General features: G+C 32.2%; 1 protein-coding gene across 2 annotated transcripts; it reads right to left on the bottom strand.

Moving 5' to 3' along the window:
* Positions 1–15500: 15500 nt before the first annotated feature.
* Positions 15501–17982, bottom strand: LOC120076534 (putative indole-3-pyruvate monooxygenase YUCCA4). 2 transcript variants are annotated; one of them, XM_039030390.2, is made up of 4 exons: positions 17061–17982; positions 16710–16958; positions 16447–16569; positions 15501–15950 (listed from the first exon to the last, which is right to left on the bottom strand). In XM_039030390.2, exons 1-4 carry the CDS (start codon positions 17715–17717, stop codon positions 15714–15716), a joined length of 1266 nt encoding a protein of 421 aa, XP_038886318.1. In that variant the 5' UTR covers positions 17718–17982; the 3' UTR covers positions 15501–15713. The 2 variants fall into 2 exon arrangements, with proteins under 2 accessions (XP_038886318.1, XP_038886319.1); XM_039030391.2 differs by having other exon boundaries at positions 15501–15947.
* Between the last annotated feature and the right edge of the window lie 4701 nt (positions 17983–22683).

Below are 22683 nucleotides of genomic sequence, written 5' to 3'. Positions count from 1 at the left end.
TTATACATTTTGATCGTCATGGAGGGGCGCCATGAAGGCTTACCACTCCCCTATTCGATCAACCTAAGGATGACCCTGGAAAGGTCTACCCTATTATATCACTTCTTGATCTGACTTTGAAGATGAGGCATATATGTCATCAAGCTTTTGAGTGGAATCAGGTTGACTAAAGTCGATCTCGTATATGAGACGGAGCCGAACGGGCCAGAGTTTTCCTCGCATATGAGGTAGAGCTAGGCAAACTAAACTTGATTTCGCATATGAGGTGAAACCACATCAACATTTTTGGAGAGAAAGAGAAGTTGCACCAACATTTTGGAGAGGGGGTGAAGTTGTACGAACCTTTTAGAGAAGGAGCAAAGCTACATCGACATGAATTGTGAAGATGAAGTGGAACCATACCAAACTTGGGAGATGAAGTAAGCTACGCTACACTTGGGAGATTAAGAGAGCCCCACAGGACCTCGGAGATGAAGCGGGCCATGCCAGACTTTGGAGATGAAGCGAGTCATGTCATAATCTGGAGATGAAACGAAGTCGCGCCATAAGTTTGGAGATAAAGCTAAGCCACACCACGACTTTAGAGATGAAAATGGAGCAGAGCCGCACACACCAACCTTAAACTTAAAGATGGAGTGGAGCCAAACACATCACCTTAAACTTGAAGATGGAAGTATGGCCATGCACACCGATCTTAAACTTGAAGATGGAAGTAGAGCCATGCACACCAATCTTGAACTTGAAGATGGAAGCGGAGCCATGCACGTCGATCTTAAACTTGATGATAGAAGCAGGCCATGTACACCGATCTTGAACTTAAAGATAGAGAAGCATCAATGGAACTTCAGAATTGAAAGATAGAGAAGCATCGACGGAGCCTCTAAACTTAAAGATCAAGAAGCATCGACGAGACCTATGCGCTTGAGTTTGAAAAGGCATTGGCAAATTTTCCACATTTGAGTTTGACGAAACATCGATGAATGCTCTGCATTTAAGTTTGATGAAGCATCGATGAATCATCGGCGTCTGAGCTTAATAAAGCATCATCCAATCCCCTACACTTGAGCTTGAAGTATCAGTGAATCCTTCGCAATTAAGTTTAAGAAGCATCGGTGAATGCTCCGCATTTGAGTTTGATGAAGCACCAATGAATCTTTGGTAGTAGGCTTGACTTTGCGACTTTAAGCATGTAGATGTCATTGCAAAGCCTCCAAACTTAAACACGAAGATGGAGCATCGATTAAACTTTTAAACTTGAAGATGGATATGCATTGATGGAGCCTCTGAACTTGAAGATGGAGAAGCATCAATGAATCCTTCGAATCTGTAGATGGGCATCGAAGAAGCATCTGAACTTGAAGATGGAGGAAAATCAACGAAGCTTCTAAACTTGAAAATGGAGGAACATCGATGAAGCTTCTAAACTTGAAAATAGAGAAACATCAACAAAACCTCTGAACTTGAAGATGGAGGGGCATGCAATCCAACCCTTGAACTTGGAGATGGAGAAACAACAGTGCAACCATCGAATTTAGAGATGGAGAGGCATTAATTCAACCATCGAAGTTAGAGTTTTAGAAGCAATAGTGAAACCCTCGAACTTGGAGAAGGGGAAACAGCAGTACGACCATCAAATTCGAAGATGGAGAAACAGTGGTGCAACCATCAAAGCAGCAGTCTAATTCTCGAACTTGGAGATGAAGAAACAACAACGCCTATAAACTTGAAGATGAAGGAGCATCAACGAATCCTTGAACTTTGTAGAAGAGGCAGAATTGCAACAACTTTTAGAGAATGAGCAAAGCTACAGGGAATAATCTTTTTTAGGGGAAGCAAGGAAGTCGCACCAAACTTGAACTTCGAAAAGGAAGAAATGAAACATCCAAATTTTACTTCAAAGAGAAAGTTGTGAAGCTCCAAACTTGACTTCAAAGAAAAAGCGAAGCGTCATTCTAAGTGTGTGCTTTTAATTTACTGTGTTAGCTCGTTAAAGGGATGAACATCTTCAATTTGTTGTGTTACCCCCATCAAGGATTAACATCTTCAATCTGTCTGTAGCGCCATATGTAGGGTGATTGTGGTACCTTTTTTTATGGACTGAACTTAAATTTCTTTAAGTTGCCTATGTACCCTTGAAGAAAGGATCAAGTCATGACGTAGTTCAAATATTTTTTTTTTTTTTATCCGTTCACCTTTTAAGCTCATGTGGGCCAGAAGCAACATATAGTTTAAGCTCTTGTGATAAGGAGCTTCTTCACTTAAACTTCAGAAGCTCTTTATTTTATCATGACTTTGATCATCCTCTTCATTTGCAGTATTCATCAATATGATGAGTTTTGACTTCACTATCAAGGAACCTTCTGTATTTATATCAACAGACAATTTTCTTTTCATGCGTAAAGGGACACGATTGTGAATCTTCTCTTCATTGTTTTCTTCACGAAATTGGTCTTTCCTTGAAGGTTTTCATCTTCTTTTTATGTTGATCGCTTGTCATCTTGAGATGATCAAAAGCAGGTGTTGAAGGTCGATCTTTCTTTGATGTAAAGATGCATAGCATCTTGAAATCTAAAGTTCGAGTTGTAGTAGACGTTGGACATTGGCTTTCTTCTTCTATCGTGGCCATACTCAATCTTTGGAAGACTAGAGATCGAGTAGTTGAAGACTTGATACGATCGAAGATAGAAACTCTTTACTCCATTTCTTTTGAGTTGTCAACTTCTTTAGCAGTTATATGATTGTTGTCGGCTTCTACTATGCTGACAGCATGACATGCAATAACTTCTGAAACTTCCTCTTGATGATTATCGAGGAAGCTTCTTAGGAGAAATTCTTTTTATGAGTCTTGTTCTTTCTTCTATAGCTTTGATAGAAGTGCAACTCTTTTTTAGTGGAACTTGGTTGTCTTCTTTTTTTGACGAGCTATCCACCCTTCATTGTCATCTTAAACAGGATCATCTTTGCTTCGAAAATCTATTGTTAGAATCTCTTGTTGGAACTGAACGACTATAGGCTTAAAAGTCCCAAACTGGATGAAGCTTTCTCTTTGATCATGAGACGCATACGGTGTTGGGACACTTGAAGTCATTGCTACTGTCGCATGATTTGTTTGAGCTGATTCATCAAGCTCCAACTCAATCTTTTTTTCACGAGCCAACTTTAGAATCAACTCCTTCAGCATGAAGCACTTTTCAACCTGGTGACTAACGACTCGATGATACTTACAGTAGTTAGGATCATCTACTTTTCTTGCTTGTTTCGGTCGCTTACATTCCGACAGTTGAATAAGTTATTTGTCTAATAATTGCTCCAACATGTCGGCAACATCAGAGTCAAGGAATGGATAAACCTTCTCCTGTCTTTCATCGAGAGTTGGGTGACGCTTCTGGCCGCCATCATTCTTTCGTACAGACTTTGTTTCTTTTCCTTTGGAGGAAAATTCCAGCGGGGTCATCTGAATGACCATAGATTTTTTTATGGCACTATCCACAATCTTTCCAGTACCTTTGGCTTCATTCTTGTATTTACTCCCTTCAGGGACTAGGAAATCTTTAGTTTCCCTGTTGGTGATGCTCAGCTCAATATCATGAGCACGTGTTGCCAACTTCTCAAATGTACGAGGCTTTATCCTTTGCAGAATGTAGAAAAGTTCCCAGGGCATGCCTTGGGTGCACATCTCCACTGTAGATAATTCAGTGAGTCTATCTTTGCAATCCAGACTCAGAGCTCTCCAGTAGTTAATGTAGTCAATGACTGGCTCTTCTTTCTACTGTTTTGTGTTCATCAGCTGTTGAATTTGAAATTGAATTGCAGCGGACGTAATGCAATGCAATGCCGCCGCAAAGACTGAATGATGAAGTGATGGATGTGATGATGTTATGATGATGATATGTGTTCATAAATCACGCTTCTCAATAATAAATGCAATACTACATTCTAAAATAATGTATGCGATGCTACTGAGATGCGCTCGTAGTATGCGTTCATGTAGTACGTGCGTGCTACAAGTTTTCTTGCACTAGAACCAAGTATAATTCCACCGCAAGTTTCTCAGATTGATCTGAGGTCGAACATGAGGATTGCGATGATAAATGCGATATTAATGTGATATATGCGACCGAAAATAAAATAATAATGAATTGTATTGGAAAAGTAAAATGTGATGACAAATAAATAAATGAAATGTGGCAATAAAATAAAATGCGGCGACAAACAAATAAATAAATAACTGTGAAATTGTGCAAGTGTTCGATGGAATGCGATGACAAGTCTTATGAAATGTGTCAGAAAGAGAATGGGTTGGGGGAAAGGACATCGCAAGTTCATCAATCCTATTGAGGACGCAACTAAGGTTCCGCTTTCCCTTAGCTTACACCTCTCAATGATCGGCCACATTCCCATATCTCTATGGTGAATCAGGGATGAACATTGCAAACGCAAGTTTGTTTCCATCTCTGGAAATACTTTTTGCTTTAGTTAATGCATTCTATCAACCTTTTTTCGAGAGGTGGATTAACATCTTCACTTTTGCTCGCACAGGTGAAGATGTTGTTGACCATGCGTTAGCTAAACTAGTTCACTTCTTCAACATGGATTAACTTAGTCGTTTAATCCTTCCCTCTCACCCTGGGGGATTAGTTACACATGATTAGAGAAATGGACGATGAATGTATGGTGGAGAACGGAGAGATAAAGATGAATATGATAATGATATTAAAAGATAAAGATAAGCATTTGTTATAGATAGAAGAATGAAAAATTAGAAATGAACACAGTCAATGAATAGAAAGTGAGAAGAAATAAGGAAAGCATGTCAATATCTTGACACGGATCCCGGACGGAGTTGATTTTCTTGCCGGCGTGTAGGAGGAGTGAGGTGGAAAACTTCCTTCTCAAAATAGTTTCCCAGGTAGAAATGATCTTTGAACAGAGCTTCTCTTCAAGATTGTGAATGAATTTCTAGCTCCCGAGACTTCCCTTTCGGACTTGTCTCGTCTTTCTCCCAGATTTTCTCTCAATGTCTCTTCAGACCAGCCTACCACGAATTCTCTATCAATGTCTCTTCAGACCAGCCTCCTCTCTTTGGTATTGATGTAGCTATTTATAGACCTTAGCACCTTCTTCATCAGTGGTCCCACTCTGAAAAGTTACTTTTTCTACCACGGCTTGGTGGACACGTCCGCTCTACTCCACATTCAGTTTGTCAAATCGTACAACAGAAAATTTGTATAATTTCAAAAATCCCGCGAATGCATCGCTCTTTTCATCTACGATCGGTCGCCGCATGCGGTGCAAATGCGTTGATCTTTTTATCCATGATCGGTCGTCGCATGCGATGCAAATGCGTTGCTCTTTTTATACATGGTCGATCACCACATGCGGTGCTTTTTTTGTCCTCTAGCGATCGTCGCATGCAGTGATACATGCTTCCTGCAAAACAACGACTTGGACATCCCTTTTTTCCATCGCAATGGAGTTAGCAGGTGTGCTTCCGACATTTTACAACTTTTGCGTTTCTAAGTCAATTTCTATAAGTTCGACACAACTTTTTCCTTCTTTTTGCCGCATATTCTAAATAAGATAGTATAAATAACTTGTATTTGTACAAGTTATCATCAGCTCCATCATGCTAACGGTACGCCTTGTGCTATAAAAGTGGTTGAGGAACTCTCTTTCCAACTGTTCCCAGCTATCAGTCGCTTTCGGCTCTAGATCAGTATATCAATCGAAAGTGTTTCCTTTCAAGGTACGGATGAACTACTTGACTAGCCAGTCTCCTCTGGTTCCTACATTTTTGCAGGTTTCAATGAAGTGAGCAACATGTTGTTTTGGATTGCCCTTTCCATCGAACTGTTGGAACTTTGGAGGTTGATACCCAACTGGCATTCTCAGATTGTTAATTCTCTTGGTGTACGGCTTAGATTACATAAAAGAAGATTGCAATGGTTCTCCATACTGAGCCTTTATGGAGTTTGTAATCATATCCTGCAGTTGTTGAACTAACAGGGTAGCAATAGAGGTTGATTGTTGCGGTTGTCTTCCTGCAAAACAATCTTTCCTTTGTCATTGGCTTTTGTAGCTGGAGATTGACTTGACTCAGCAATTTCTCGAGCCTGTATTTCATATCTTAAAGAAGCGATTTCATGATCTCGCTCTTCTACAGCTTTCATTAGGAGATTTATCTTTCTCTCCATCTCCGTCATGGCTGACTCAGCCATCACGTCTGCCATCACAACAGACACCATTTCAAAGTGTGATTCTTTCTCTGATTGATCAAAAGCAAGAGCATAGTTTTCGAACAAAGGATTTTCTCTGATGAGAATCTCGCCTTCAGGAGATTCCGTCAGTTGTTCCCAGATTTTCTTTGTGAAGACAAAACCTTGTTCTCGTTCATATATGATCTCTTTTGAATGGTTGCGGGTGAAAGTCTCATGTAAGCGTCACTTGCAACGGTAGCTTTGGATGTGGCTTTCTTTGGTGTCATTTCTCAATTTTTTTACTTGGATGATAAGAGAGAAATGAGAGGTAAAGAGGTCCCACTGGTCATGCCAATTTGTTCGCACGAGATCTCAAGAGAAATTTATTTCGTGGAACTTAAATTTTGTATTTGTATTGATTTTGTGGAAAGTGAGTACAATCTCTGATCCATAATACTTTGATGCTTTCAAAATAAACTATAGTCTTTAAACTGCTTGATCTTCTTGAATGATCAGTCTTTGGGCTTGTTGATATTCTTGGATGATTGACCTTTAGGTTTGTTGATCTTCTTGGATGATCGGCCTTTGAACTTGTTGATCTTCTTGGATAATCGGCCTTTGGGCTTGTTTATCTTCTTAGATGATCGGTCTTTGGGCTTGATGATCTTCTTGGAGGATTAGTGTTCGTACGAGGTTTCCGGAGAAACTTGTTTTATGGAGCTGAACTTGAGTTGGTGTTGATGTTGATATTGATTTGATGCGATGTGGTTCGATCTCTAGTACTTGATCCTCTGATTCTCTCTCGTTTGAATGCGTATGTTGATGTATAGAAGCGGAACGCGTGGATGTTCTTAAGCTTGGAGTCTTAGAAGAATGTTTGTATCTTCGAAGGACTTCAGTCTTCAAGGGTGGTCAGAATGCTTATATCTTCAAAGGACTTTCGTCTTCATGTGTGGTCAACTTCAGGAGTTTGGGCATCTTCTGATCGTTGGGAGAATTCTCCCTAGGTCCTCTGGAGTGTAGAATTGTTGACCTCCACAAATGAGGAAAACCTCTCTATTTATAGAATTCTTAGGTGAGCTTCATGGACTTAGACTTGGTTGGTCCATGGACTTAGCCCCTGGGCCCAACTAATTGGATTTGGACCTTATTTGACATTTTGGTCAAATTAAGTATATTTTTTTGGCTCAATTAGACTTTTAACCTATATAATAATATCAAATTTGGTCACATTAATCTTACAACGGTCATGATAAAACTACGTGGCATCATCGAAATTTCTTATTCAACAAAGGGTTTTCACCTCTCCTGGACTAAAATTTTAAACTCAAAATCTTGCTTTAATTTTGGGTGACACGTGGCAATTTCTAAAAATTTGGGCGCGTCAATTTTTTTTTTTTTCTTTTACATTATTCCGCATTTTTTCCTTTAGATTTTATAGTCTTATATATATATATATATATATAAAAAAAAACAGATTTCTTGTAGTGTCATAATCAATGTCATGTTTATGTACTATAATGAAAAATAGGAATCAATGGTAATGAAATTAATAATAAATTAAATGGAATTCATTTGGCAATATTAATTTCAAACATGTCACAATCCTAATAAAAAAATTCATGGATATTGTTTACTCCCATATAAAATCATAATGATATACAAATTATCATTTTTATATTTGTAATTAATTAACAGTAACAAAAAGTATGTTATAGAATTAAAATGCACATTTTATTTTTTATTTACATATTGAACTTTTTTTATTTGAACCAAACTTAATACCTAAATTATTAATTAAAAATGTAGGAATTTTTAAATAAAATAGTAATAATCTTAAATCTAGCCTATCTAACTCGAATTCCAACTATTAAAAATTACATAGGGGATGTTTGGAGCAAGGAATTAGTTATTATAATCTTAGATTATTATAGTTGGGTTATAATAGTTTGTGTTTGGGATGTAGATTATTTTAGTTTCGATTATAATAGTATGTGTTTAAGGCGTAAACTATTTTATTTTGAAAGTAAATATTGTAATAAAGAATAAAAAAATTATGAATGTAAAATAGTAAAAATTGTAGCAAATAGTAAATACTTAACAAATGGAGGTTTTGAAATACTAAAATAGTTATTATAGTCTTATAATAGTTCTTACTTCAAACGCTACTATAAGATTTATATAAATACTTTTAAATTTTGGTTTTATAAAACTATAATTAAATGTCCATCTCCCTATCTAATCTAGATATCAATATCTTTATTCTTTTTTATTATTGATTTTGTTTTTGGGTTATTTCTTTGAGAGCACCAAGTTCTAACGTGCTTTTGACCATAAGTCGAGGTTGATAAAGCATTATGCCTTTGTTCATTTTGTCTAGAAATTACGATGTTGCAAGTAATGATAAGATGGTATAAGTCACACACACATATGCATATATTCTCGTTTTGCTCTGACATCTTTTAATAATTTCTATTTTATCATTTATTATAATTATTTGCATCGAAATTGGTTATTCTTTTATTGATAGGTGTGATCTAAATCATAAATATAAAACATCACAATCTAACAGTGGAGATGTGTTATATAGACAGTTACATTAGGATCGGTATGACAATCCTAGAGAGAGGTTAACGAGTGTCTAGTTAAACAGATTAATACACTTTTTACCAACAAGTAATTTAAACAATGATTTTATGTCAAAAAAAACACTTTAAATTAAACAAGAAATTGACAATCACACCTTAAAGCATCATACTTATTTCGAACAAAAAGATTGGTACAAGATATGGAAATATAAGAACTACCAATCAAAATAAATCAATACAAACAATTAATTTCAAGAACAAAAGATGTTAATTTCAAGCAATAAAATATAATAACAAATTTAATTACAAATTAAATAGGAGAGTGATAGAGAAATTGATACCGAAAATTTTATAGTAGTTTAGAATCCCGACTCCACTCCCAAGACTCATTCTTGAGTATTTGGATAAAACTTTTCACCGACTCTTTCTACTGATCAAAGCCTAACCGTTGTACCACTCTTATTGCAACCTCAAAAGAAAATGCAATTTTTTCTACGAATTAGGATCAAACCGTTACAATTGCTCTTTTTTTAGGATCAAGAGCAACCCTTGCATGAGTTTTGGAAATGAAAAACAAGATGAGAAAACCTCTTAAAGAGCAAATTTACGTTAGCACTCAACAAATCAATCTTCACCATACAATAAATCTCTCTCAATAACTAGATGAAATGAATAAAATTGAAGTTTGAAGAGAGCAACAATAAAGACTTTGTGTTTTATGGAGAATTGAAGATAATGAAGCTTGTTAAATTTTGGAGTAGATGAAGAGTTAAAAAAAAAAAAAAAAAGGAAATGAATGAAAATCAATTTTAATTTGGATCATTGGATGTTGGTTAAAAAAATGAATGGTGGAGAATTAAAGGTGGTTGTAATAATAATAATAATAATAATAGAAATAATAATTATTTTTTTTTAAGAAAAGGTATAGTCAAGCGAAACTTCACCCTGGGCTGATTTTATTATTATTATTATTATTATTTAAGTAACGTTTGAGGTAATGATTATCATAAGATTATAATAACCACCTTTATAGTAAATATTATTTTGTAGTCCTCAATTACCGTCAACACTATTTCAAAACCCTCATTTGCTACAGTTTTTGCTATTTTACATTTATCATTTTTTTTATTCTTTGTTACAATGTTTACTATTTCCTTCTCAAACTAAAATAGTTTACACTTCAAACACATACTATTATAACCCAAACTAAAATAATTTATACCCAAACACAAAATATTATAACCTAACCATAATAACTTAGGACTTGAATAACCAACTTCTTGTCCCATACACCTCCTTAATTTTTATACTCAACTAGTCGTTAGACACAAACATAATATAATATAATAATATTTTTTTAAATAATTTTATTTTAAATCCCAACAAACATCAAAAGCCCACTGTGTCACTCATCTATTGCTCTACGTGTCACCCTTCAATTGGTAGACTTTGATGAAAAATTAGTCACGTCATCACATCGGTATTTTTCCGTTATGTTTCGACTATATATCCTCGTTTGAATTTTGATTTAAGTGATTCAAATTACGTTAGAATCATTGTTTTAAGCTCTATGCAATGGACACTTTAAACACTAAAATTATTAGTAAATAAATTTATGTTTGTTATCAATAAAATATTAGTTAAATAAATAATTAAAATTGATTAATTTGAGATTAAGGGTCATAAAGTCAACGACATCATTTACCCCGTTACAATTATTTGGGTTGGGATAATTTTACACAACGAAGTGATGTATCATTTCATGTATGGATGTGGTCTAGACTATTGATATGAAATACCAGGATAGATCGATAGAAATATATTTGAACAAAGAGTCACATCGTTATCTTATTACATCTATTCAGATCAATGTAGATTTAGACCACAAATACAAAACCCCGCAATCTAAAGGTAGAGATATATTTAAATGCAAAATTACATGCTTTGCCCTTAAATTTTTCATTTCATCCTTTTCTTCACTTAGTTACAATGTGAAAAACTATCCTATTAATTAGATTATTTTAAAAGTTATATATGTGTGTGTAGACTCGAGTAGTAATCCATATAAATAAGATTTTTTTTTTTTTTTTTTTTTTTTTTTGAAACACATAAATAAGATTGAGGAAGCATTTGGCCGTAATGGGATTATCGTATAGGATTACAGATTTGAGAATGAGGTCATAGTTGATTTCGATGGTAAAGTGTGGTAATTAAATTCAATGCATCTTAAGCATAACCTAAATAAGTTTAAGATCAAATATAGAATTTCACAAATCTAGTCTCCATTTATATAAGCTTCAAAATAACCCTACCTTATCTAATCCGACTCCAATGATTTCAGTCAAAGGATTTGATTTTCTAGATTTTTGGGTGCCCAGAAAAAGGGATAGTCTTTTCAATTTTTTACTTTTCAAAATTAAAACCTTTTATTATAATTCATTCAAATAGTTTTTCTTGATCTTTTCCGGTGAAATTCCACCGAAATTTTCATAGAGTAACTTTTTATAACTTATTGATTGTTCTAGACTTTCTTGATGAAATTTCGGGCAATTAATACCAAGAATCTATATATTTGGGCTTTTTCAGTGCTCGGACAGATTAACACCGAGTTTTTTATATTTTTCTCAAATCTTACTTTTTATTTGTAAAATTTGATATTTTACAAAATTTAAAAATTACAGGACATTTGAGATCCATCTGAAAAATCACAATTGGTATATTTATTTGGAAATTTAGAAATTCATATAATTGTGGAAACATAAATTAGTTTAAAGATTTAAAAAATTATGTACAAGTTTGATATAAGATTTGATAGAAATAATCGAATTTGGAGAAAATTTGAAAAGATATAAGAATTAGTATGAGATTTGAAAATATTATATGATATTTGGAAAAATTAATAGAATCTCGGTGTTAATACTACTTGAGATTCCACTGATAAGACTCAAAACGATCGATAAATTTTAAAAAGAAAAAGTTAAATTTTTAACAAAGTCTCGATGGTCGATTTCATTCGAAATGGATCGAAAAAAATTAGTTGAACGAATTTTTAAAAAACGTACTAGTTTTGAAAAGTGAAAACTCATGAGACTATTTCTAACTATTTTTCCAATATATTTATTTCCTTTTGACATTTTGAACTGGATGAGTTGATAAATTTTGAAGTATTGGGCCGGCCCATTAAAATTGAACCAAGAGCGGCCTGGGCCCAAATGGATATGAAATGGCGCGGCCCATTATTTCCGCTCAGATTCATTGGGCTATGTATCTAAACTCACCGATTTGCTTCATATACGAACATGCTTTTTCCATTTTTTTTTAAAATAAAATTGAATTAGATTCAATCTTAAATAAATTGAAAAAAAAAATCATTCATTAGTTAAAAAGAAGAAGCATATTTTTTTTATTATAGAGCGAGAGAATTCAAATCTCTTAGAATGTTTTGGTCGAGAATATGTATTATAAATTATTGAATTCTCGTGATGACATGTATTGGCAGATTGAACGAAATACGTTTAAAAGTATTAAATTAAACATAAAAAGAAATACGAGGTAGTTTTGGGAAAATAAAAATATATATATTAAAAAAAAAAAAAAAAAATAGAGAAGGAGAAAAAGAAGGGGCGTTGAATAGGAGCATTGAGAGGTCTTTCTCTTGGAATAACAATACGCATGGTGTCAGCTTAAGCCAAGCTGCCACCAAAAGCAACATACCACTGAGATCACATTGTGGGCCCCTGCCTTCCTCAACTGGCCCCCACCCTACTCCTTCCAAAACACTTCCCATCACGTGACCCTCACACTCTTGTATTTATAAATAAATATACAAAATCTCCGCTTGATTTTAAATCTGTGTACCTATTGAGAATGCGACCAAAATTTCACACTTAACTAAATAAGTAGAAGATCATTGGTAGAGACATTTGTTGGCAAAACCAGAAGCAAGTGTACAAAAAAAGTATATCTAAAGTGAACAATGTCATATATACATTTTGTTGTCTATAACCATATCGTAGGTAATCCTTGATCATTTTAGTTGTAAGAGAGGCCAATATGAACAACGAAAGGTTTCATTTAGTTATCTCATCATAAATAGATTAATCAACGCGTGAGAATTTATAAATTCCATCCCTTAAATAGTAATGAAGTCTTAAAAAGTGTATAATAGTAAACAATTTATTACACTTGCAATCCTTTTTAATTCGAAAACATCTCCATTACAAAATCGAAAATTCAAAAACCAACTTACAATTAAGAAAAAAAATAACATTTTTCATTACAAGTATTCAATCAATTATGTGACAGATACAAAATGAAAAAGATTTGAAAGAACAAGGACTAGATATATAGAAATGAAAAACATAGGATGAACAATGATATATGTATTCAGTATATTTTTTTATAAATATTTCTCTCGTATATGTAATGATATAAAACGTGACGTTACATTGTGACAGTCTGAATGAATAATCTAGGAAGATAAAAGTATAAACATTTTTGGGGTAAAGAAGTAGAGAGGGGAGGGGGGATGGGAGATGGGGGATGGCATGCATGCAGAAGCTCCAGTGATTGATGAGTACAAATGCATGCCATGTCATGCCAACTTATACTTTTTTTTTATTATTTTAAAAAATTACACATCTCCAATGCCACTCTCTTTAATCGCGCGTGTAGTTCACATTCCTTCTTGAGAGAGAATGCGTGTAAGTACCACGCGCAGAAAGAGAGAAAGAGGCAGAGAGGGGGGATTGTTATTGTTGCTTACTTGCTTATTGCTTGTTACAATACAATAATAAAACCATGCAAATCTGGCTTTCTGAGTGTGTCTGTCAAAAAATACAGTTTTAAAAGAAAAAGAAAAAAAAAAAAAAGGAGAATAATGACGTAAGAATGGACGTAAGGGCGTGGTTGGAAGCGTGTGATAGAGAAAGAGGGAGGGGGGGTTTTGGGATAGTGTGTTTTGTTTCAACTCGCGTATTGGAGTTTAGCTTAGCTCACAGGTTGTCTTATGGCGGCAGAGAGAGAGTGAGTCAGAGCCCCATCATTATCTCAATTATCATCCCCTTTTTCTTTCCCTTACCCACTTTTTACCCTTACTATTTTTACTTTAACCACTTTACCAATTTACCACCCTCTCTCTTTTTTTTTTTCACCCATCTTTCACTTTTCCTATATATTATTGCTCCATCATTGCCCATATTTTCTCTCTCATGTTACACACAATAGGCTCTAAATTATTATCTATATTGACTTAAGTTAGGTTTTGTATTAATCAAGACATTGTATATTTCTGATATTTTTATTTTTTTAATAAATATAAGACTTTTAGTCCTACTTTTTTATTCACAAAATTTAAGGCATATTTGGTAGATAATTTTATATTTTTTAGATTTGTTAAGTCAAATAAATATGTGTTTGGTAGATAATTAGGAGACTGTTTTTGAGAATGGTGTGATTTATAAGTATAATACCAAACATATTTTAAGTAATTGTTTAAATTATAATTCTATTTTTCTGAATACGCTATGACCATATATTTGAAATATGAATTTGTGTGTATATTGTGTTGGCTATTGAAATAAGTTTTTTTTAGGGTGTGAATTAAAATACATGTTTGAACTCTTTTGTTGTTTGAGTAAAAAGTATACTTTCTCATTTTGCATAATCGGTGGTTGGAACTTGAGATATGAAACAGTATGGCATAACTTTAGAATGAATATTATTGGGACTTTAAATATCGTTATATTGTTCATTCTCAAATTTTCAATTTATTTCGCTTTAAACACTATTTATGAAACATTTGAAAAAGAGTCAAACTTGTTGACATTACAATTTTTGAAATGATAGAGTTATTAATCATCTTAAAAGCAACCTTGATTTGTGTTATTATTATTAAATCATGGCTAGCTTCATTGGTCAATGTTCTTGTAGCTCTTAATAAATTTTGTTAAGAAAAAATATTTAGTTACATCCTAAGCTATACATGTATATATATTTATACATTCCAACCAGTCGTCTAAACTTATTGTTTGTCTCATGGTAAACTCTTAAATATACCCAAATATTTGATGTTTTTGTTAATTTAACCAATTTTTCATTACACCTAATAATTAGCTGAATTTAAAGAAGGAAAAAAAAAATAACACAACAAAAATCAAATGGGGCTTGCAGAAAGGCTGCCCAAATTTGAAACTATTGATTTCATTATTGGATTCTTAGAGTTGGACAGTCAAAAAAAGGCTGAATGTGGGAATTGAAATGGATAGGGCTGAAAACAAATCAGAAACAAATAAGAGAGATGACCCAAAATGTCACTTTCCCTAATCATTTGCCTTATTGCTACACTTTCCATAATAATTATCTAATTAATTCCAAACACCTTTTCACATATTTCAATCTCTATGTTTTTTTCTTTTTCTTTTTTTTCAAAAAATAACTAAAAAGCAATCTCTATTTTTTTTTTATGTCCAACTTTCAACTAAGTATAAACAAAATCTCAAAATACATATATTCTATACTTTAGCTTAAAATTACATTAAGCAAAAAAATAAAACGGGGGACAGAAAATAATTAAAATCTGTGGACCTATGGAAAAATAGATACATTCTATTTGAGTTTTTTCCCCTTTTTGTACAAAGCTTGCTTAGGATTCATTGACAACAACAAGACATTAAAAAGAAAAAAAAAAAAAAAAAAAAAAAAAAAAAAAAAAAAAAAAAAAAAAAAAAAAAAAAACTCCCCATGCAAAATTGATGCATTTACAAATCAACCCCAAAAAGAAGAAAGAGAAAATTACAAAGCCCTTTGGTTAGATGGGATAATGACTAATTTACCCCTTCTCATGTTACTAATTAATCCAATCCCTCCACAAAAGCCTATCTCCAAAGTTTTCTTTTGGATTTTTTCCCTTCCCGACAATTTCAACCTTTCATTTTCGTTTAGTTTCTTTAAGGAATATCACGTAAGAAGAAGAATTCTTGCCATCCTTATTCCCGGCCATCCGCCATTGCTCGGTAATGTCATTTGCGATTTTCATAGCGTCCGATGCGGTACCAAGTAGCCCTCTCCGAGTAAACCCGACCGTGTACAACCCTCTCTCGCCTTTCCACCCGTTCGGAAATGGGGTTTTCGGCATTCCATCTTTTGTGAAAAAATCACACCCCTGCTGCAAATCACAATAAAAAAAACATCAATTAACCTAAACCCTAAACCTTAAATCCTTAAATCGAAAAAGTTTGTCATTCAAACAGAAACAAAGACGGACTTTTCGGGGCAGAGACAGATTGGATTAAAAAAAATCTCCACATTGTGATATGTAAATATTGCATCATAAATATGGGAAAAAGCTGGAAAAGGGTAAGAAAAAACCAAATGAACCCAACTGACATATTCTATTTTGCATGGAGAAAAGAATAGGTTTGTAGGGTTGTGCAGTCTGTGCATGAGTCCAATGACCTAGAAAGTGATGGGTGATTCATATAAAGATAAAGCATAAAACTAAAACTATAATTTAAGGCACGTTTGATTTTTATCATTTTCTTTTTTTTTTAATTAAGTTTGTATATTAATCTTTATTCAACTAAAAATTCAAATGTTTATTTAAAAAAAAAAATAACAATAGACAATCAAACGGCGTCTAAATTTTTATATTTTGTATTTACCTTGAGCCAACTTGGCACATTACTTCTGTACCCGGTCGCTAAGATTATTGAATCAAACTCTTTCTCTTGTCCATCTATGAACTTCGCTCCATTTCTTGTTATCTCTTTTACCCCTTCCATCACCTTTGTACAAAAAATGGAAAAAGTTATGTATAATTTTTAACTAGTTTTTAAGCACTTGAAAAGTCAATACAGTCAGCTTCCACATCATAAACTTTTTAACTAATTAACTAACCAACCAACTAAATGAATACAAAATTTACCTTGATCTTCCCTGATCTAATTTGGGATAAGGCTCCAACGTCGAGAACCGGAGTCTTTCCCGTCGCATTTTTGAGCTCGATTGGACCCGTTTTCGGTCGTCGGAGACCCAAATGATCAGTATTGCCTAAAGTTAAGTTGGCTACTAAAAGAAGAATCTTATCCACCAGTCTTAGAGGTAGCCATTTCATCAGCCCCATGGCTATTCCAAATGTCGAGAATCCGAACATTTCTCGCGGTAACACGTGAACCTATGCGTTAAGAATATGAATAAATGATTAAACATATTATCTTTTAAATAAAATTATTTTTATAATTAAATTTACCGTAATTCATCGGTTAAAAAAACTTACGGTGTTTCTAACAACCATATGAGGAATGGCATTTTGTCTGCAGAGGTCTAAACTAACTTCCATACCGGAATTCCCACAACCTACGACCAGAACCCGTTGGTTTTTAAATTCCGAACCGGATTTATACATACTAGTATGAACAACGGTTCGAGTAAACCGCTCAATCCCCAAAATCTCTGGAACAACCGGCTCTGCATTTTCCCCTGTAGCGACGACGATCCATCGCGAAATGTACTGGGAATCCTGAGTGGAGACCTTCCAAAACCCGGAAACCGAGTCGAATTCAGCGGCAAGAACGGTCTGATTGAAGCGGGGATGGATGGAGAAATGAGAAGCGTAAGATTCCATGTAAGAAATGAACTGATCTTTAGAAGGGTATTTGGGGAAATTTTCAGGGAAACCCATGAGAGGAAGCTCACAAAATTGCTTGGGGAGATGGAGTTTGAGACGATCGTAAGTTCGATACTGCCAAAGAGAAGCAATACAATCGGATTTTTCAAGAATGAGTGAAGGGATTTGATTCTGTGAAAGACAAGCGGCGGCGGCTAATCCTGATGGGCCTGCACCTACAATGATAGGCCCATGAACCCAAACGCATTTCGGTTCTTCTTGTTCTTGTTCATGATGATCGTCTTCTTGGTCTTTGCAAGAACCCATCAAACTCACTCTGTTTTTTTTTCTTCTTCTTCTCTAATGGGTTGTTCTGTTTTTGTTGTTGCCCTGTTTTTTTCACTCTGTTTTTTGGGTAAGTGGAAAGTGAAAGAAGAAAGAGGGAATGGGAGAGATTTGAGGGACTGTAGACTATAAATGCATGTAGAGAGAGAAAGAGAAAAAGGGATTTAATGGACGCGTGAAGGTAAAGGAAAGGGATTTGGTTCAGTTTATCTCAAGGCTCTTTCTTGCGACTCTGCTGCAGAGTTTTTCTGGGGGTGTTAGTGAATGAAGTGAGGTAAGGGACGAAGGTTAGATATAAATACATTCTTTTCTTTTCTTTTCTAATTTAATTTCTCCCTGCGATTTTTTCCTTCAAAAATATTTAAATAGATAGCTAATAAGCTCCTGTTTTATAACTTTTTGTATCATTTTTTTTCTTTATTCTTTTTCAGATTTTCATAGGGATTACTCAAATTTCGTTGTTAAATGACTCAAATTCTTTAAAAAAATTAAATTTTCATTTACGTCATGAAATACTCATCAACTTTAATTTGCTCATTCACGATTTCGGGTCTCATCCATCGCAAATTAATGAGATCTTGAATGCAAGTTCACGTTTGTAGAAATACACGACTTTTTTTTTCTTGATAACGATGGTGATGCACCTTGAAATCACGGTCAATGTCTCTCATGAATTCTCGATGGGTGTGAACTTGTGATTGCAGATGAGCTCGAAGAAAGATTTAACGTTAGTTGGTATTTTGTGATGTAAGTAAAATGTTCGCTTTCATTGTTTTTAAAACCTAGGTCAATCCACATTAACACACTCATGTTTGGGTCATTTGTAATTTTCATTTCTTTTGTACAATTTTCGCAAAACTTTAGAGTTCTTGAAGAGTTTTAGAAAGAGTAACATGATTTTTTTTTCTAGCTTTTGCAACTTAATTTTAATTTTGGTAAATGATCAGACGATACTAATAAAATAAAGAGTGTTTATAAGTTTAATTTTAAAAAATAAAAAATAAATAAATACAAATTATTTGATAACTATCTTATTTTTATATTTGGTAAGAAGATAATTGAATTCTTAGCTCAATTTAAAAAAATAAAAACATATATTTTTTATTTTGAAAATATTTGTAAAACATAATTTTCATAAGCTAACCACTAAAAACAAAATATTTATGCAACGGAATACAAAATGTTTGCCGGTTATTTTTTTTTATTTTTTTTTTTTTTTTGAGAAAGTTTGAAATTTAATCTTATAATACCATTTACTGACACTTTTTTACATTGTTATCCACTGTTTTTTTTTTTTTTTTTTTTTTTTTTTAATATTCCAAAAATCTAAATAAATTTTTGAAAAGAAAAAAATGTTTCTTTTGAAATACCCCTCTCCCTCCCGCCTTTTCCCCTTAACCGCCACAAATTACTTGTATTTTTAATCTATATTATATTTTTGTAATAAATATTAAAAATATAAACAATTCCACTAAAACTAAATAATTAAGGTCTCATTTAGATTTTGGTGACCATTTCTTTTCTGTTTTTAATTTTTTTGATAGTTGAATATTAGTTTCTAGAGACGTGTCAAAACGAGTATAATTCAACAAATGTAATTGTGTTAATGACTAAGAAGTTTGTGGTTTGAATTTTTTTATCTTTATTGTACTAAAACAAGTTTTAGTGACATGAAAAAGTCTTAATATTTTAAGATCAATAAAATTAAGTTTAAATTAATCTATAGATGTTTATATTTGTTCTTAGTAGATTTTTTTTTAAAATTTAAATTTGTGTCTATTAAATTTTCTTTAAAGACGGCTTAATAAATCCCTTTCATAGTTTAATAAATCTAAACATTCAACTTTATAGGATATTAGAAGCTTGTTTTTTTTAGGTCTAAAATGTATTTGTTTGTTTTCATTTTACGTTTTAGAAACTTTATGTACCACTTAGAGAAAACATAACATAAAATAAAATGAAAGTTTAAAATTCTATATGAGACAAAAGTTAATTTTATGTTGAAAATATTTTTGGTTCCTAAATTTCAGTAGAAGTAATAATTTAGTCATTAAATTTTAGTTGGTAATGATTTAATTTATAGACTTTTAAATTTATAATAATTTAAGACCCGTTTGGATTAACTTCAAAAAAAGTATTTTAAAAAAGCCTCATTTTTATTTAAACACTTTCGATAATAATTGATTAAAATATGGATATTTGTAATAGATAGCAAAATAAGAGAAAAATATAAAAATATATCACACTTTTAAAATATTTGCAAATATGAAAGTGTTGACTAGTCAATATTTGAATTTTTTCTAATTTCAATTTCGCTCTCCCTCATCTTGTCGCACACCTTCTTCTTCTTCTTTATCTTATTATTTTTTTTCTCTTCTTCCGTTTTTGTTTCTTTTCCTTTTTCCTTTTTTATTTTCTTTCATTTCTTTGGTTTTTGCTTTCCCCTTTTTTTTTTTTCTTATTTATTTTCTTTTGTTTCTCAAGTTTTTGCTTTTTGCTTTTTTTTAAAAATTTTATTTTCTTTCCTTTATCCAGTTTTTGTTTATTCCCTTTATTCCCTTTATTTTTTTTTTATTTTTTTTCATTTCCTTCTTCTTCTTTTTTTCCTTTCATTTCTTTGATTTTTGCTTATTCCCTTCCTTTTATTTTTTATTTTTATTTCCTTTACTTTTTCGATTTTTGTTTCTTCCCTTCTCTTTTTATTTTTTTATTTTATTTTCTCTCTGGTTTTTGCTTCGTCCCTTTCTTTTTTTTAATTTTCTTTCATTTCTCCGGTTTTTGCTTCTTTTTTTTTATTTTCTCTCATTTCTTCAGCTTTTGCTTATTCTCTTTCTTTTTTTTTTTCTTTTTAAATGTTCTTTCTTCTATCTGAATTTTGCTTATTCCCTTTTCCTTTTCATAAGAGTTATGAGGTTGAGTTTCATACTCAAAACTTGAAAGTAACCAATTCATAAGTCACTTAACACCAACAAGTCAATTATTCGATTATTATAAGGAAATATTAAATATAAATAGCAAATGAAAGTCTATCAGTGATAGCCACTAATATTTTCTATAATTGATGGCTTAATCTTTGATGATTTTTTTCACAGTTAATAACCATTTATAGAAGTCTGTCGTTGATAGCCAACTTAATGAGTTTAATTAATAAAGTTAAATCTTGAATTAAAGTGTAAGTGAAATGTCTATAAGTTATCACTAATAGCATGTTTATCAGTGATAGAAGCCATCAACAATGACATGTTATTTAATGGTAAAAAAGAATGACAGAAGTTGTCTCTAATAGCATGTTATCAATGACAGAAGCTATCACCGATAACTATGATATAAGTGATATAGGTGATATAAGTTATATCGATGATAGAACTTAGGTGATATCTATATATCGATGATATTAATGATATAAAAGTCAATTCCATTTGATGAAAGTATATAATTGATAGTCACTGCTAAAAGCTATTGGTGATAGTCACTAATTGAAGCTATCAGTGATATCCGTATAATGGTGATATGACTTAGGTATATATATTAATAAAATAAATGATATTAATGATATTATTGATATGACTTAAGTAAATACTATAGATAGTCACTTATAGACCTTTTATTGATAGACTTCTATCACTTATTTTTAAATATTAATTTTTTAAAGGTGATGGTTTCATTTCAAAAGTTGACAATTACTTATAAAAAACTGTCATTGATATTCACTAATAGTCTTAAGTGTTAATATTTGAAGTTTGATTCCAATTGACCAAGTGTATCAATGATAGCTATTGAAAACTGATAGCAAGTTAAAAGATGATATTTCAAGTATTTCTATTTTAAGGTTGTATTAATAAAGTTGTTATATTTGATAGTTGCTATCACTAATAGTTTTCAATTTGAGAAAATCGGAAGAAGAAGTGCAAAATGGTGGGTTGCGTCTGGATTTTTGGGTCATTTACCTATATAGCTATCGTTGATAGTTGCTATTAATGATATCTGATGCTAATTTTGTACTATATCTCTAATATGTTTATCCTTGTTCTACATCTTTTATTATTTTGAGTCTGATTGTTATTTGTGCAACCAACCTTTAAAATATACTTGAAAAGTTATTTTAAGTGGTTGCCAAACACTCCAATTTATTTCGAAATGACTTATTTTTTAGATTAAAAACTTGAAAATATACTCAAACACACCGTTAGTCAATAGGCTATAGTTAATAACAATTGTACTCGCAAATTTATAATACCAAACTTCATGATTTTGAAAGGTTTCAGTTCATAATCTATTTCAAATGAATTCCATTGTTTGAAACTGCAGGAAATTGAATGATCTTAAAATTCAAAGTGAATTCAAATCTCGTTTGACTTGAAAAAAAAAAATTCTAATTAAAACGCTTGGATTTTGTAGGATTTCAAAGGATTTGAAAATAAATTGCTTAATTAACCTTATCAATTTCTAATTTTCAATTAACAAATCATAGGCCAACAAGAGCGTAGCTCAACTAACAAACAAAAAAATTATTTCTCGAATTTCAAATATAAGATTCAAAATCATTTTGAATTCAAATGGAGGTAAATCATTAAATGTTAGATGGTAACAGTTTAATCTATAGACTTTCAAATTTGTAATAATTTAGTCAATAGAATATAATTGATAACAATTTAGTTCATGTACTCTCAAATTTACAATAATTCAGTCTCTATCATTAAAAAATCTATAGAATTTAATATAAGAAAAATTAGTACTTATTCGAGATCAATTTTTATATGTATAAATTATAAATAATAAGCTATTATGTAATATGAGATTTTTCATGTTAGGGACTAAGTTGTTACAAATTTAAATGCATATAGATTAAATTGATACTTATTAAAGTTTATAAATTAAATTGTTACAAATTATAAAGTATATGGACTGAATTGTTACCAACTATAATTTAGGGACTAACTAGTAAGTT

This window comes from Benincasa hispida, chromosome 4 (assembly GCF_027475165.1).
Source record: "Benincasa hispida cultivar pf3 chromosome 4, pf3_genome.v1.1, whole genome shotgun sequence".
NCBI lineage: Eukaryota > Viridiplantae > Streptophyta > Magnoliopsida > Cucurbitales > Cucurbitaceae > Benincasa > Benincasa hispida.
Note: the sequence above shows the minus strand (reverse complement) of the source record. Positions and strands in the feature narration are given on the sequence as shown.

What these genes read in the sequence shown, in the direction of transcription:
- LOC120076534 (XM_039030390.2), bottom strand. Translation starts at nt 17,717, where the DNA reads ATGGGTTCTTGCAAAGACCAAGAAGACGATCATCATGAACAAGAACAA. An exon ending in TTAGATCAGGGAAGATCAAG is followed by an intron (nt 16,570 to 16,709) that starts GTAAATTTTGTA and finishes TTTTGTACAAAG; the next exon opens with GTGATGGAAGGGGTAAAAGA. An exon ending in ATGTGCCAAGTTGGCTCAAG is followed by an intron (nt 15,951 to 16,446) that starts GTAAATACAAAA and finishes TGTGATTTGCAG; the next exon opens with CAGGGGTGTGATTTTTTCAC.